Raw genomic sequence first — 13,407 nt, 5'->3', positions numbered from 1 at the left:
ATTGTAAGGAGATCACTCTGAGGCGAATAGAAGGAAACATCTTTAAAAAAGTGACATCCATCGAAACAAATTGTCTATCAGGAACACATTTAATGGCTTTGGCATCCAAACACCTTGGGGGTATAGCAAAGAGGTTTGTATGGCTGTAACAGTTGAATTGGCAAGTTAACATCCAAGATCCTAGAAAGCATTCTATTAATCAAGTATGCATCACTCAATACCACATCAGACCAGAAGCGCTTGGAACATTCATCTCTAGAAGAGCAGCACGAGCTAGAAAGCAAAGAGGTTTGTATGGCTGTAACAGTTGAATTGGCAAATTACAATCCAAGATCCTAGAAAGCATTCTATTAATCAAGTATGCACCACTCAATACCACATCAGACCAGAAGCGCTTGGAACATTCATCTTTAGAAGAGCAGCACGAGCTACTTCCGGAAGATGTTTGCTCTTCCTCTCAGCTGCTCCATTCCATTGAGTATATGGACATGTAGTCTAAGATTCAATACCATTTTTTGCTAGGTTAGATTGGAAGGAAAATGATATGTATTCTCCAACATTGTCAGAACGTAAGGTTTTGATTTTTGAATAGAACTGATTACTGATCATCTTATGGAAAATCTTAAAGATGTAGAAAACCTCCTTTCTAGACTTCATATGGTAGACCCAAGTAGTTCGGGTGCAGTCATCAATAAAAGACAGTTCTTGTAACAAAATGAAAATTTAATGGAGAGGGACCCCAAACATCAGAATGAATAAGTGCAAAAGTAAGAGCTAACTTGTCATTAGTACTATGAGGATAAGACATTCGACAATGTTTAGCAACTTGACAAGTTTTATACAAAGATCAACTCCGTTATTTGACTTAAACAAAAATGGGAATAACAATTTAAAGCTATCAACCAGCATGTCCTAGACAATGATTCCAATATATAATCTGCTTTTTATTTGACTTATCTCCTCACGAAAACTTTGGAAAGATTGATCCAACATCTCTTGAAGGACGAAGAAGATAAGGCCACCTCCAATTGTTTATCCAACCACTAGATCTTGAATTACACAATGAGAAGGAAAGAATGTGACACTACAATTAAGAGATTATCTAAGGGCACTCATAGACAAAAGATTAGGAGCAGTTAGGGAACAAGAAGAACGGATGAAGATGGCAATGAGGAAGACATGCTAATTGTCCAATTTCCCTCAACCCATGTATAAGATCCATTAGCAATTTTAACACAACTAGTAATCTTAGATAAGGCAAAAATACGAGATGAACCGAGAAGTAGCACCAGTCATGTGATCTAATGCAACAAAATCAATGATCCAACACGTACTTGTCAAGAAATGGAACACAAAATGAGCAGAAGTAGATCTACATGACTTACTAGGGGTAGTCTTGCGTGATGAGAATGTGCCTTCAAGAGTAGCCAGGCGATAACTTAGAGTAGCAATTTCTTCAATGCTAGATTTACTAACACCACTCAAAGATCTCAAATTACTATGACCAAAATCATTACAAGCCCAACTATATCCACCCGCTCATACATCACAATACGATCAACCTTAAATGGCCTCCACCTTCTCTACTTTAAGCACTTCCCAACTGTACCCACCCGATCGTACATCACGATATGATCAGCATTAAATAGCCGCCACCTTCTCTACTTTAAGCACTTCCCAACTATATTCACCCGATTGTACATCACAATATGATCAATCTTAAATGGCCGCCACCTTCTCTACCTTAAGCACTTCCCAACTATGCCTCTCCATCATAGAACTAGTACTTTGCGGTAATGCTTAGGGATGAAAAGCACCAAAAACACCTTCAACGAACTACAACAACTCAAGCACTAACAACTCTAGAAAACAACCCTAGAAGTTTAAGAAAATTGCAAAATGACCAATGGTGGAAGAACCTCATCTCAACCAAACACAAAACAACTCCAAATTTATCCAACATCCATTATTTATCACACTTTACCATATATTGTCACCAAATAATAGTAATAATTCAAAAAAAAAATAAAAAATAAAAAATCCCCAATATAGCTATTTATGCATGTTTGGCAAAGTTATTCCATAAAAAACTTTACTCACTCGAATCTCATTCAAATCACACAAAACTTGTTTCTATAGTCAGAAACACTCAACAACACTAGATTCATGTGAAGAACTACCACAAAAAGTGTCATAAAAACAATACAATACGAAAAGAGAAATTTGGATCGTTTCTTGACTTTTTCCATTTTTTTGGTGAAACTCCCTAAAACTTACAAATAAATCCCTAAAGAATCACATAAATCATCTAAAATCAAGGTATTCCAAATACCATACCTTTTCCCTTTACAGAAGCACCTAGCTATACATAGTTGACATCACTCATAAGACTAATTATATCAATAGTGGGCCCCACTAATATAGACTTTGATTAGCTTAGGAAACCTTGCTCTGATACCAAGTAGAAAGGGGGGTAGGAAGATTGGAAATGGGGAGATGAGAAGGAGAGATGAAAGGAGAAGAAGAAGGAAAGATGATGAGAGAGAAAGAAGGCAAAAGTGGAGTAGTTAGTCTCATGAGGCTAGTGTTTTAAGTATCACCGATATTGACCGATATATCCCACGATATATCTTGTATCCCACCTATGCGATATGAAATGCACAAGTAGTGGGGTATATCCCACATGTTCAATCCGGTTAGCATTTTAGATATTTTATCCTCTTTTTTTTTTTTTTTGTAAATCATGTTAAATTAGTGTCAAACTGTTACAAATCCATGGTTTTCATGTTTTGCATGAAAATCATGGATTGGAAGCTTCGATTTTGAGATTTGGAAGAGATGGGCCGAGTTGTGGAAAATTGAAAAAAAATAAATCAAAATTTCCCAATTTCTTGAAAATCGGTTGCAATCAGTGTCAAAACATAAAATCAAACATGTAAGTAACCTGATCTAGTGATTCTTCTTTGGCTTTTGAATGTATTGCTTGCGTTTCTACACGTCTTCTTACATTTATAAATTATATGAATATACTTGCATCAATTCAGTTAGATAGCGCATAGATTAGGACCTCATACAAAGAAAACGTATTATATGCACTTGCTTTTTGTAATGTTTTGATTTGTAAGTGTGTATTGATATCTTTTTTAACAACTGAAGTTCCATTGAAAAATTCGACCAATTTCCCAATGTTTCCCCATGTTTCCAACTACAACGATACATTACATGATATAACCGATATATCCCATGCGATAATCGATATGTATCCGTATCCCAAGGGTGTGATACGTAACACGATACTGATATTTCAGACATTGCATGAGACTAACCCTCATATTATTAGTAACAAAAGGAAGGAGCATAGGAGATCAACACTTTTTCAAGGCTACATAAATATATGCACACACGTGCGCGCACACTCAAACACATCTCCCACAAGTTTGGGGATGAGAGACATAGGAGGTCAACACTTCTACTTCAAAGGATTGGTTAATGTCTTCTTCTTCTAGTTTTTGCAACACTGAGGTAATGGGCTGAGTTTTCTTTCTCCTAGTTACTATCTCTTCCTAGAATGCTTAAATATCTGCTTTTAATGTTTCCCTTATGCATCACACAATCACAAGCCCATCCTAGGAGAAGGCTTTGATCAAACTAGCCTTACAACACTTCAGTAGTTCAAAACATTGCTAGATTAACACCAATAGATGGTACAACAACCTTCACTATCCAAGTTAATATATTTGCATCATTTGTCTGCCGTTCTTCAATTTCTTTAGTTGACATCATCAATTTGAATGGCATTTCTTTCTTTCTTTTTGGAGATCCAGCAATTTTCGTTTAAAGAACCGTGAAGAAACTTTCACATTAGAGGGCAAAAAACTTTTAATACTTCAAGTCTTACATTAATATCTTGAATAGGGTCTAATGAATCAAACATCAAGGAAAAGAAAATAAGAGAGTTGATCACATAGAATGAATGGTTATTGTAGAACACCAGAGAAATCCCCAAACAGACCAAAATAAGGGTGGAGCGATAAACTTTAAATAGGGGTTTTAAAATGTTGATCCCAAAAGTTGATGGAAATAGTGATTCCATTCCAAAAGGATGACAAAACACCTCTCTTTTGAATCCTTGTGAGCCTCTCCACTTGAAACCTCTAATAAAGTGATTGATTATGGTAGTCAAACTAGAAATTAACCGTTTTCCTTCTTTAAATTTCCAACATGTGGTCTTCAAATCCTTATCACACCATCAAAGGGTTGAAGCCCATTATCTCACTAATTTGAACCTCAAAATGCTGCTAGACTTGAAACTCTTATGTTTGATGAAAAAACCCCCAATCGCACTATGATATGAGTGAAACTTTTCTAAAATTCTTCAAAGCTTGAGAGTGCCGATCTTCATTAACATAAAAGAAGGTAGTATGCAGCAAAGAACAAAAGAATAAAGCTGTCCACTAATATGAAATATAAACAATAATAGAGATAAAAGTATCCGTTTTTATCTTTTAACAATAACCTTGGTGAGAGCAGAAAGTAACATTGTCCTACATTTATTGTTGCAATGTTACATTAGACCATCATTATTGTATTAATGTCATGAGGGTTTATTCGTGCATAGGTTATTCATAGAACATGACCTTTGACGCCCATCTAAAGAGTTTTGTTTCCTTTAGTCAATCACAATGTAACTCCATGTTCACCTGGAGATCTAATCTGGCCTAGTGCCTTGGCTCTTTTGATTTAAAACATTTTGGTGCTCTTCTTTTTCAATTTCTTATAAAATCAATGTTGAGTTTCTTGTCAGGGGCCATGAATTGTTTCACATAATTCTACCCCAGACAAAAAACCAAAAAAAAAAAAACAACAACAAAGAAGTCAAAAAATTATGAAGTTCTAAGCAGACTAGTTGTACCAAGATTAAGGGGCTGTTTGATTTTCTGATTACGGCTGGAATTCAAAGGAAATAGGTAATAATTATTTACCTTTGTATTTAATGCTGCCTTTCAAAATGTGACATTGGCGGCCCCCTCGGGAACAGCAATCAGTCATGTCACCCGAGGAGAAAACACTGAAATTGTGGGGCCCACCACTATGTATGTGTCTTATCCACACTGCCCATCCCTTTGGCCAGCTCATTTTAGGGCATCATCTGAAAAATGAGGTAGATCCAAAGCTCAAGTGGACCACACCATAGGAAACAGTGGGAATTGAATGCCTACCATTGAAAGCTTATTGGGGTCCCAGAAGTTTTGGATCAAGCTGATATTTTTGTTTTCCCTTTATCCATGATTGGGTAACCATATGAACAGGTTGGATGACAAATAAACATGAATGTAGGCCGTAGGGAGAAAACAACTTTCAACAGTTGACATCTTTCAGGACCACTGTTTCCTGAGGTGTGGTCCACTCAATCTTTGGATCTACCCCATTTTTGGGCTCATGCCCTAAAATTTGCTATTAATATGGATGGACGGTGTGGATAAGCCACATACATCATAGTGGGGCCCAAAAATTAAATTTAGTATCAATAAGGATTTTTTCTGGACTGATTTTCGAGACAATTCCTCACCAATTTTCATCTCGATCAAATAGGTGGAGGCAATCATTATTATCTATTTACGTGTATTTACCACGGTAAATTGGAAATCAAACAACCCCTAAGAGTGTGCCTTGAAATGTGCAAGCAGCCTGTAAATATTTTGCTCAAACCAAGTCCACACATTCTTTTTAGAGACCATAAATTCTTCTACATATTTAAAGGCCCTATTTGAAGCATTAACCTAGCACTTGTTGAAACTTGTCAACTATTCCCAACACCATGACATCAGATCAAACCGAACTTAATCAACAATGTGCCACAAACCACAACAATGCCTACTTCCAATAAGTGGGAAGTGATGCTTAAAGTTAAAGTTATGAATTATCATCTCACAGAACTCCTTGGGCAAGAAATATGGATATCGTAATATGATTTGAGGTTTTGACTCCCTTTTAGGCTAAAGACAGATAATACCATTGTTCAATTTTTCCAAATAACAAGTTGGTAAAAAAAAAAAACCACCCTGTTGTTAATTTTGGAAGGAAAAATCAGCAAAATCTTTTTAAAATATACCCCTGCTAAATCCCCAAAACTCCAACTTTAATGCCAACCCTGCTCGTAGCTCACACCAATGAAATGATATCATCCATATGAAAGTGTTCCTGCTATTTTATATCTATATGATTTCCAGGCCATGTGTATAGGATGATTAGGATCTTCTTATCAAAGTGATTCTTTAGAACCATAAGCAATCCATGATGAAACCTTGCTTGCATTTCATAACTAACGAACAAGAAGTATGTCATTTCTCAAATGGAAGAGAATGATGAAAGATGGTATTACACTATAAACTCACCAAAGGAAGCCTCTTTAGATTAAGGAAGAAGGAATCGATGTAGTATCGTTGGTTTCTGAGCATAACATTCTCAGCATGAACCTCTTGATTGAGAGATAACTTATTTCCATAAGCTTTCTGTAACCATTCTGCTCCCGATCTTATTATGTGGTCTTCTGAATCAATAGCCATCATAAGCTTTGGACCACTTGTGGAATTCCTTAAAAGTGGAGAATCTGTTGATGTAGCAAGTACATAACCCTCCTGAGAAGTCAGATACATGTATCCACTATTATATTCGACCAATTCTCTCATCAGCTGTCCTACACTAAAAAGTGCCGTGGTAACACCAACAACAGCCGTTATGCTCCTGTCAGAAGGATGATGAACTGGTAATGCTGCTGAAAGCAATGGTGAATCCGTAAATTTGCTTACTGCAACATGCCATGAAGCACCCCCATCATGTAATTCTGACAGACCTGCAATATTGATTAGATCATCTGGTGGGATTTGTTTTGCATCTCCTGTCTTCTCGCCGGTAATAGGATGAAGTGGTTCTCTATACCAAATAGCTGAGATATTACCATCTCCAGACTTGTCTTGCCAGCCATGATCTGATGCTAGTGGCCAAGATTTCTGGGTCCCGCTGACTGAAGAATTTGCAAGGTCAGAATAGATGTAGAAAGTGTTGTTACTCCTGTGATCCCTGTGAAAAGCTTGGACAAAACCATTTTTGTAGCTTATAGTTATTGAGTTAAGAGCTTTACGACTTGCAAAGAGAGCCCATGTTAAATTCTTCATAACTTCATATAACTGCTACAAAAAAGTTACAAAAACTATTATTAAAAAGAAGAAAGAAATGATGGTAAACATTCATGAATTATTTAGAGAGGAATTATATGATCCTTGCCCTGTTGTTTTGCACAATATCCTCATGAAGCTTGTACTACTGAGGCCCATGGTCTGATGATCCAGACCATTGGTCTGTGGGTTTCATTTTGAGCAGACCATACCCCATGAGCTTCCAGAGGAGAAGATCCTGGTTGTTCAATTGTTGTTTGTTCTTCAGTTGAATGTGGACCATTGTTATTCTCTTCACCTTCTCTTTGGGTCATGGATTAAAGGTTAGGATTGTCCCATTACAGAGATTTTCAGGGCATGATCTGCTTATTGTGGGACCCATCAGATCAATGGTCTGAATCATCCAATTAGGAGGCTCACTTTTATGGATTCAAGGCATGAGGATATTGTGAAAATGATTTGGTCAAGGATCAAGTAACTGTTATTTAGAAGGTGCCAGCAAAAGAACTGATAAACTCAAAAATGAAGCAAGACGCACCTCAGGTTGTGTGTCAGCCACTGGCTTTCCATAATGGCTAATCACAAACTCAGAAAGCTTTACCTGAGCCATTGTTATTTCTACCGTAGAATTTAAGATGTTCCACATCCGCAGTATAGGACGTTGTAGAAGTTCAAAACGAAGGTCGTATGCTAAGATATTTAGTGATTTTGTTGTGTATACCCTTGTAAAATGCCATGTAAGAATGGTCAACATCCCAATTAAAATGGCAAGCATAACCTGCAGTAACAAGGAAAACAAAAACTCATTAATTGTTATTATAATGATGATATACATAGTAAGATGTCAGCCTTTGACACATTACTATACAATTCACAAAAATTGTATGATGTAACAACATGTTGGTATTCTGCGCGTTTCTAGTTGCATGCAATTTAACTGTTCTATTCGAAGAAACAAGCTTCAAACGATTGCCTGTATCAAAATGCTGGTCTAGTAATCCAATCTATGGCACAATAAAATCATAAAAAACAAAAGAAAAAGAGGAAAAATAAATAAAAAATCTAGTATCAGAATAAATATCCAATCTCATGTTTCTTGAGTGTAAGCCTCAACAAGAACAGTTGACTGTTGTTCCTATACATAATTTAATGTGGCTTAGTTAAACTTAATAGTTTTTTCCTATTTTAAAGAAGTTAGTTGTAGAAGAATTAATGAATTGAATATGTATTAAAAATCTTCAGTATTAGTTACTGAAAGCAGTTTCTGGTTTTGGGAACTGAACTAACTTGGTTTTGCTTCTAGTTCAATTCTGAGGAGTTTCTTTGTCCAGCATGGGATAGAAGGAGAATTTCATTCAAACATACAAGAGGAGGATGCACACGACCCTTTTCAAGAAAATCTCTCCCACCTAACTATGGGGTGTAGGTCAGTATATATGCACGTGCTACAACTTTAGACCTCAAGGTTGTGACAAAGTCCCAATCGATCACACAAACTTTTACCGGTTGAATTTCTGCTCTAGAGTCTGCAGTTACCTGAACTTTCTACCATAATAGTGACTGAAACTACTAAAAACATTTTGAGCCTACCATGCAAAATCATTGGCCTAATAAGCATGAAGAAGCCTTAACAAAGTAAACATCTCACTGAAGTGCATGGCTCATTGAGTGTCAGGTTGATGCACTTCAGCACACATCATCCTTTTTTCAGGCATTCAAACTAACTGATTTCATCTTGATTGAAATCCTGGCGATTATACTTAAATCTTCAACAATTCATTATTTAACATGATGCCTCATTGCACGTTCTCACATCGTCATTCTTTACTTCCATTCTGAGGGTCAACAATACCTTCTTACATCTGATCCCCACACCAAATCATCAATGCATTCAGCAGAGTATTTGAAGAACTGGATTATTCATGGCAATATTTTTGCATCGATCGTGCCTCTTCCTATGACACTTCTCCTATTTCCTCTAGCTTATGATTTAACTCCTAGTCATTCCATTACAAGACATTTAACTTGGGCAAAGATACATGTCTAAGTGCTGCATATGGACAATATCGGACGATATATCCCATGATATATCTTGTATCCCACCTGTGCGATACAAAACACATGGGTAATACCAATATATCCCACATGTTTGATCTGGTGAGCATTTTTAATTTTCAATCCCTTTTTTTTTGTTAAAATTATGTTAAATCAGTGTCAAATGGTTATAAATCCGTTGGTTCTTCATGTTTTGCATGAAAAATCATGGAGTTGGAGCTTTGATTTCAATATCCATTGGTTCTTTATGTTCTCCTCTTTTTTTTTCCCTAAAATTTCCTTAAACCAGCTGTCAATTGAGACTAATTTCAAAGTATTTAGGAGTACTTGATGAAATGATCATCACATACATTCTAATTTTGAAATTTTAGCGCAGGTGGTCCGATTTGGGGAAAATTGGAAAAAATTCAAAATTTCTCCTATTTCTCTCAAATTACTTGCAATATTGCACTCCAAACATGAAATCAAGCATGTATGAGGGTTGATCTACTGATTTGTTAAGTCCTTGTCAATTTTCGAAAAATAAAAATCATTTTTAATTAAAAATTATTAAAATAATTTTTTTTCGAAATTTACCTTCAACCACCTGTCAATTGAGACTAATTTCAAATTATTTAGGAGTATTTGATGAAATGATCATCACATACACTCTAAATGTTATGCATTCAATTTGAATATAGTTGCATTAGTTCAGTCAGACAACGTATAATTTAGAACCCTATATAAAGGAAATCTATTATGTGCATTTCTTTTTTGAGATGTTATGATTTAAAAGTGTGTATTAAGGTCTTTTTTAACAATTATTGAAGTTCCATTGAAAAAATTAACTATTTTCCCAATGTTTTCCCATGTTTCCCAAAAAGTGTGATAAATTACCCAATACAAATGATATATCCCATGCGATAACTAATATGTATTTGTATCCCAACTGATATGAAGTGTCAGACATGATAGCTTTTAAAAGTAAGTTTTTCTTACACCTTTGTAACAATGTCATGCCTTCCTATGATTCCTTTGCTATTTCCTTGTCATTCCATTACAAGGTATTTAACTTGGGCAAAGATTATTGTCCAAGTGCTGCATATGGTATAAGGTGTCGGACATGATAGCTTTTAAAAGTCAGTTTTTCTTACACCTTTGTAACAATGTTTCTAAGAAAATATTATATTTTTATATGATCTTGTGATTATGTACAAATATCCAAAAATAATAATGATAATAAAAATAATCATCAAATGACTTTGTCCCAGCTATAGTTTGAAACCTGAAACCCAATCGAACTAAATTTCCAGCCAGGTCAGGTCAACTCAAAGATTCAACCTAGTCTTTACTTGACTTAATTCGACATTTAATGACTAAACTAATAATATTCTAAGTAGTTGTTAAATATTTAAAACAGCTCTATATGCATTAAATATTTAAAATAGCTCTCTAGATTTTACTACACAACCCTCCATTCAACCCCCTCTACATATCACACCAGGTACATTGCCTCCATGTACAAGAAGAGATAATAATGGCTAACTCCCTCAAATTGTTTTTTGTAAATTTTCAGTTCATGACAATCTCCCCTACCTATTGCAATGACGTCCTTGTTGACCTCTTGTCGATGATCTTCCATGTTGGTTCCTTGAATGGTTAGATTGCATTGTTCTATCTTCACAAGCCAATCCCATTAGGCTCCTTCCTTGTGACTCATACACAAACCATGCTCCCTCTACCTTTCACTACCACGTGCTTTGCTTATTCCCCACCACAAGGACCATGCATGTAAATCCCTCACTAAAAATGACTAAAAGGGCCACTAACCACGGTCCACTAACCACATACACAATACACTAGCATTTTCTATAATGTACGTAGCATGTAAAGATGTGTAGAAAATTCTAAAGTAAGCTAGAATTATGCGGAGCAGTATACAGATGTCAGGAAGTTCATAGAGTTCTCTAATGGGTTCTTATACGTTGGGTTGTTTACAAAAATCTAGAAAGGTTCCAGAGTATTCTTGTTGTTGGATGATCGCCACGTGGCTTCATCCTAATCAAGGTGATCAACTCTGAAGGAAAAACCATTCAAGATGCGGCAAGGATGTGGAATTATGTGTTGGGGCACGGGTGGCAAAACGAGCTTCTTTGCTATTCTACTGGATGACTTTATATTCTCCTCTTTTCTTCACATTATTATCATTAAATCATTCTCTACTTGGTATCAGAGAATAGATCTAGGCATACCGCATCCAACAAATTGAGAGGCGACACGTCACCTTGCTAATGTCAGCGTTGTACGGACATATGGACTCCGTTTGAGCTAAAAGTTTAGGGGTTTGATAGATCTTTATTTTAGAAGATTTGTCATGATTTTTTCAAAATTTTTTGGACTTCCTTTCATGGTATTTTTGGAGAAATAGAGAAATTCGAAAATCGGACCCATCTTCCGTTTTTCTTTGATGTACCTCAAATCGATAAGCTTTTATTTGGTTTCTTTGCTCAAGATGGACCGAAATCTCCCTCCCAAGCTACCCATGGAGGATTTTTTACTTAAATCAATGTTTGAGAGGTTTTTAACCTCAAACAGACGTGCAGCTGGGCCGTTTTTCACTCGGTTGGACCTTTTTTGATTGACTTTCATGGTCTTTTGGATTATTGATATTTGTTTGAGGTTTATCTCTTATTATCTTGAAGGATTGAGTGAGATAGAGTTGTTTGAATTAATCCTTCTTGGTGTAAGGCCTCTATTGGCATAGATTTATCTCTCTTGGACTCTCCTATGACTAACAAAGGGCCCTCATCTCTTGGCATAGGGTCTCTTGAATCCAACCCCTTGCAGATTACCTCCACTAAGTTGAATGGTGACAACTATCTTCAATGGGCACAATCTGTAAAAGTATTTTTAGGAGCCCGTAAGAAGTTGTCATATATTTTGGATGATCCCCCAAGCTTTACAGATGTTACCTACAAGTCTTGGACAAAAGAGAATTGTCAAGTTATTGTATAGTTGTTAAATAGTATAAATTCCTCGATTAGACACTCAGTGATGTTTTTATCCCCGGCTAAAGGCATTTGGGATACGCTTCATGATATGTTCTCAGAATCTCAGAATTTTTCACGGGTATTCTAGCTTATTCAAGAAATTGGTCGGTTCCAACAAAACTCCAGATCATTAAAAGATTACTATTCGACACTTCAGGGTATGTGGGATGAGTTGGATATGTATCAACCTCTTCTATCCAAATGTAAAGAGGATCATGAACATGCTCATAAGCAGCGAGATGATACTCGTATCATGCAGTTCCTAGCTAGGTTGAATTCTGATTATCTTCATGCTCGAGATCAGGTTATTATGCAGGATCCTCTTCCCTCATTGACGACAATCTATGCCATGTGTCATCCTGCTACTGTCTCTGCTCTTCCTTCTCATTCATTTGTGCCACCCGAGCGTTCGACACATCTTGCTGGCGATCAGTCTTCTCTTGGTCTTCGGGTACCATCCTTGAGTTCAGGGCGCATTTCTGGTTTTGGTGGCCGTGGTAGAGGCCGCGAAGGAGATCACAGTCGTGGTGGTCGTAGTCTTCGTGGTCGTGGTGGACATGGACGAGGACGTGATGGTTCTCGCATTTGTTCACATTGCAGTGGAACTAATCACACCATTGATTATTGCTGGTAGATACATGGTCGTCCAACGTATGCCGCTGCTTCTGTTGCATCCACAGTTGCTCCTGAAATCCAGTCTTCCACCCCGACAGCTGAGCAGTCTACTTCAGGGGAGTCTCTTATTATTTTTCGCGCTGCATATGATGCCCTTATGCTGCTTCACATTCGTGATATTCCTGAGCCATCTCACGAAACTTCAGCCCAGTCAGGTACTGCACTTCTTGCATCATCTTCTCCTACCTCCTGGGTCATAGACTCTGGAGCTTCCTCCCATATGACTGGTAAGTTTCAATTCTTTTCTTCTTATTCTCTTTTTCCTCACACTCAGTATGTCACAGTCACAGATGGAACCCAAAGTCCCATCTTTGGGATTGGTTCTATCCCTCTTTCTTCTTCCTTGTCTTTGTCCTCAGTCTTGCATGTTCCTCGTTTTCCATTAAACTTATTGTCTGTTAGCTCTCTTACTAAATCATTAAATTGTTCCATTACCTTCTTCCATTCGTATTATTTGTTTCAGGACCTACAGA

At 36.7% G+C, this 13,407-nt stretch overlaps 1 protein-coding gene across 3 annotated transcripts in view; it reads right to left on the bottom strand.

The window, feature by feature from the left end:
- LOC131237251 (histidine kinase 1) overlaps positions 1 to 13,407 on the bottom strand; it is a 124,818-nt gene that overhangs the window by 99,686 nt on the left and 11,725 nt on the right. For 2 of the 3 annotated variants that reach the window (XM_058234941.1, XM_058234939.1), the window contains exons 2-3: positions 7,714 to 7,953; positions 6,396 to 7,190 (exon numbers count right to left, since the gene is read on the bottom strand). In XM_058234941.1, the coding sequence (XP_058090924.1) occupies positions 6,396 to 7,190; positions 7,714 to 7,953 (1,035 nt within the window). The remainder of the gene's footprint in view (positions 1 to 6,395; positions 7,191 to 7,713; positions 7,954 to 13,407) is intronic. The other variant, XM_058234940.1, reaches the window with a different exon arrangement.

Source organism: Magnolia sinica, chromosome 2 (genome assembly GCF_029962835.1).
Source record: "Magnolia sinica isolate HGM2019 chromosome 2, MsV1, whole genome shotgun sequence".
Classification (NCBI taxonomy): Eukaryota; Viridiplantae; Streptophyta; class Magnoliopsida; order Magnoliales; family Magnoliaceae; genus Magnolia; species Magnolia sinica.
The sequence above is the reverse complement of the archived record's forward strand: the minus strand, read 5'-3'. Positions and strand labels throughout refer to the sequence as shown.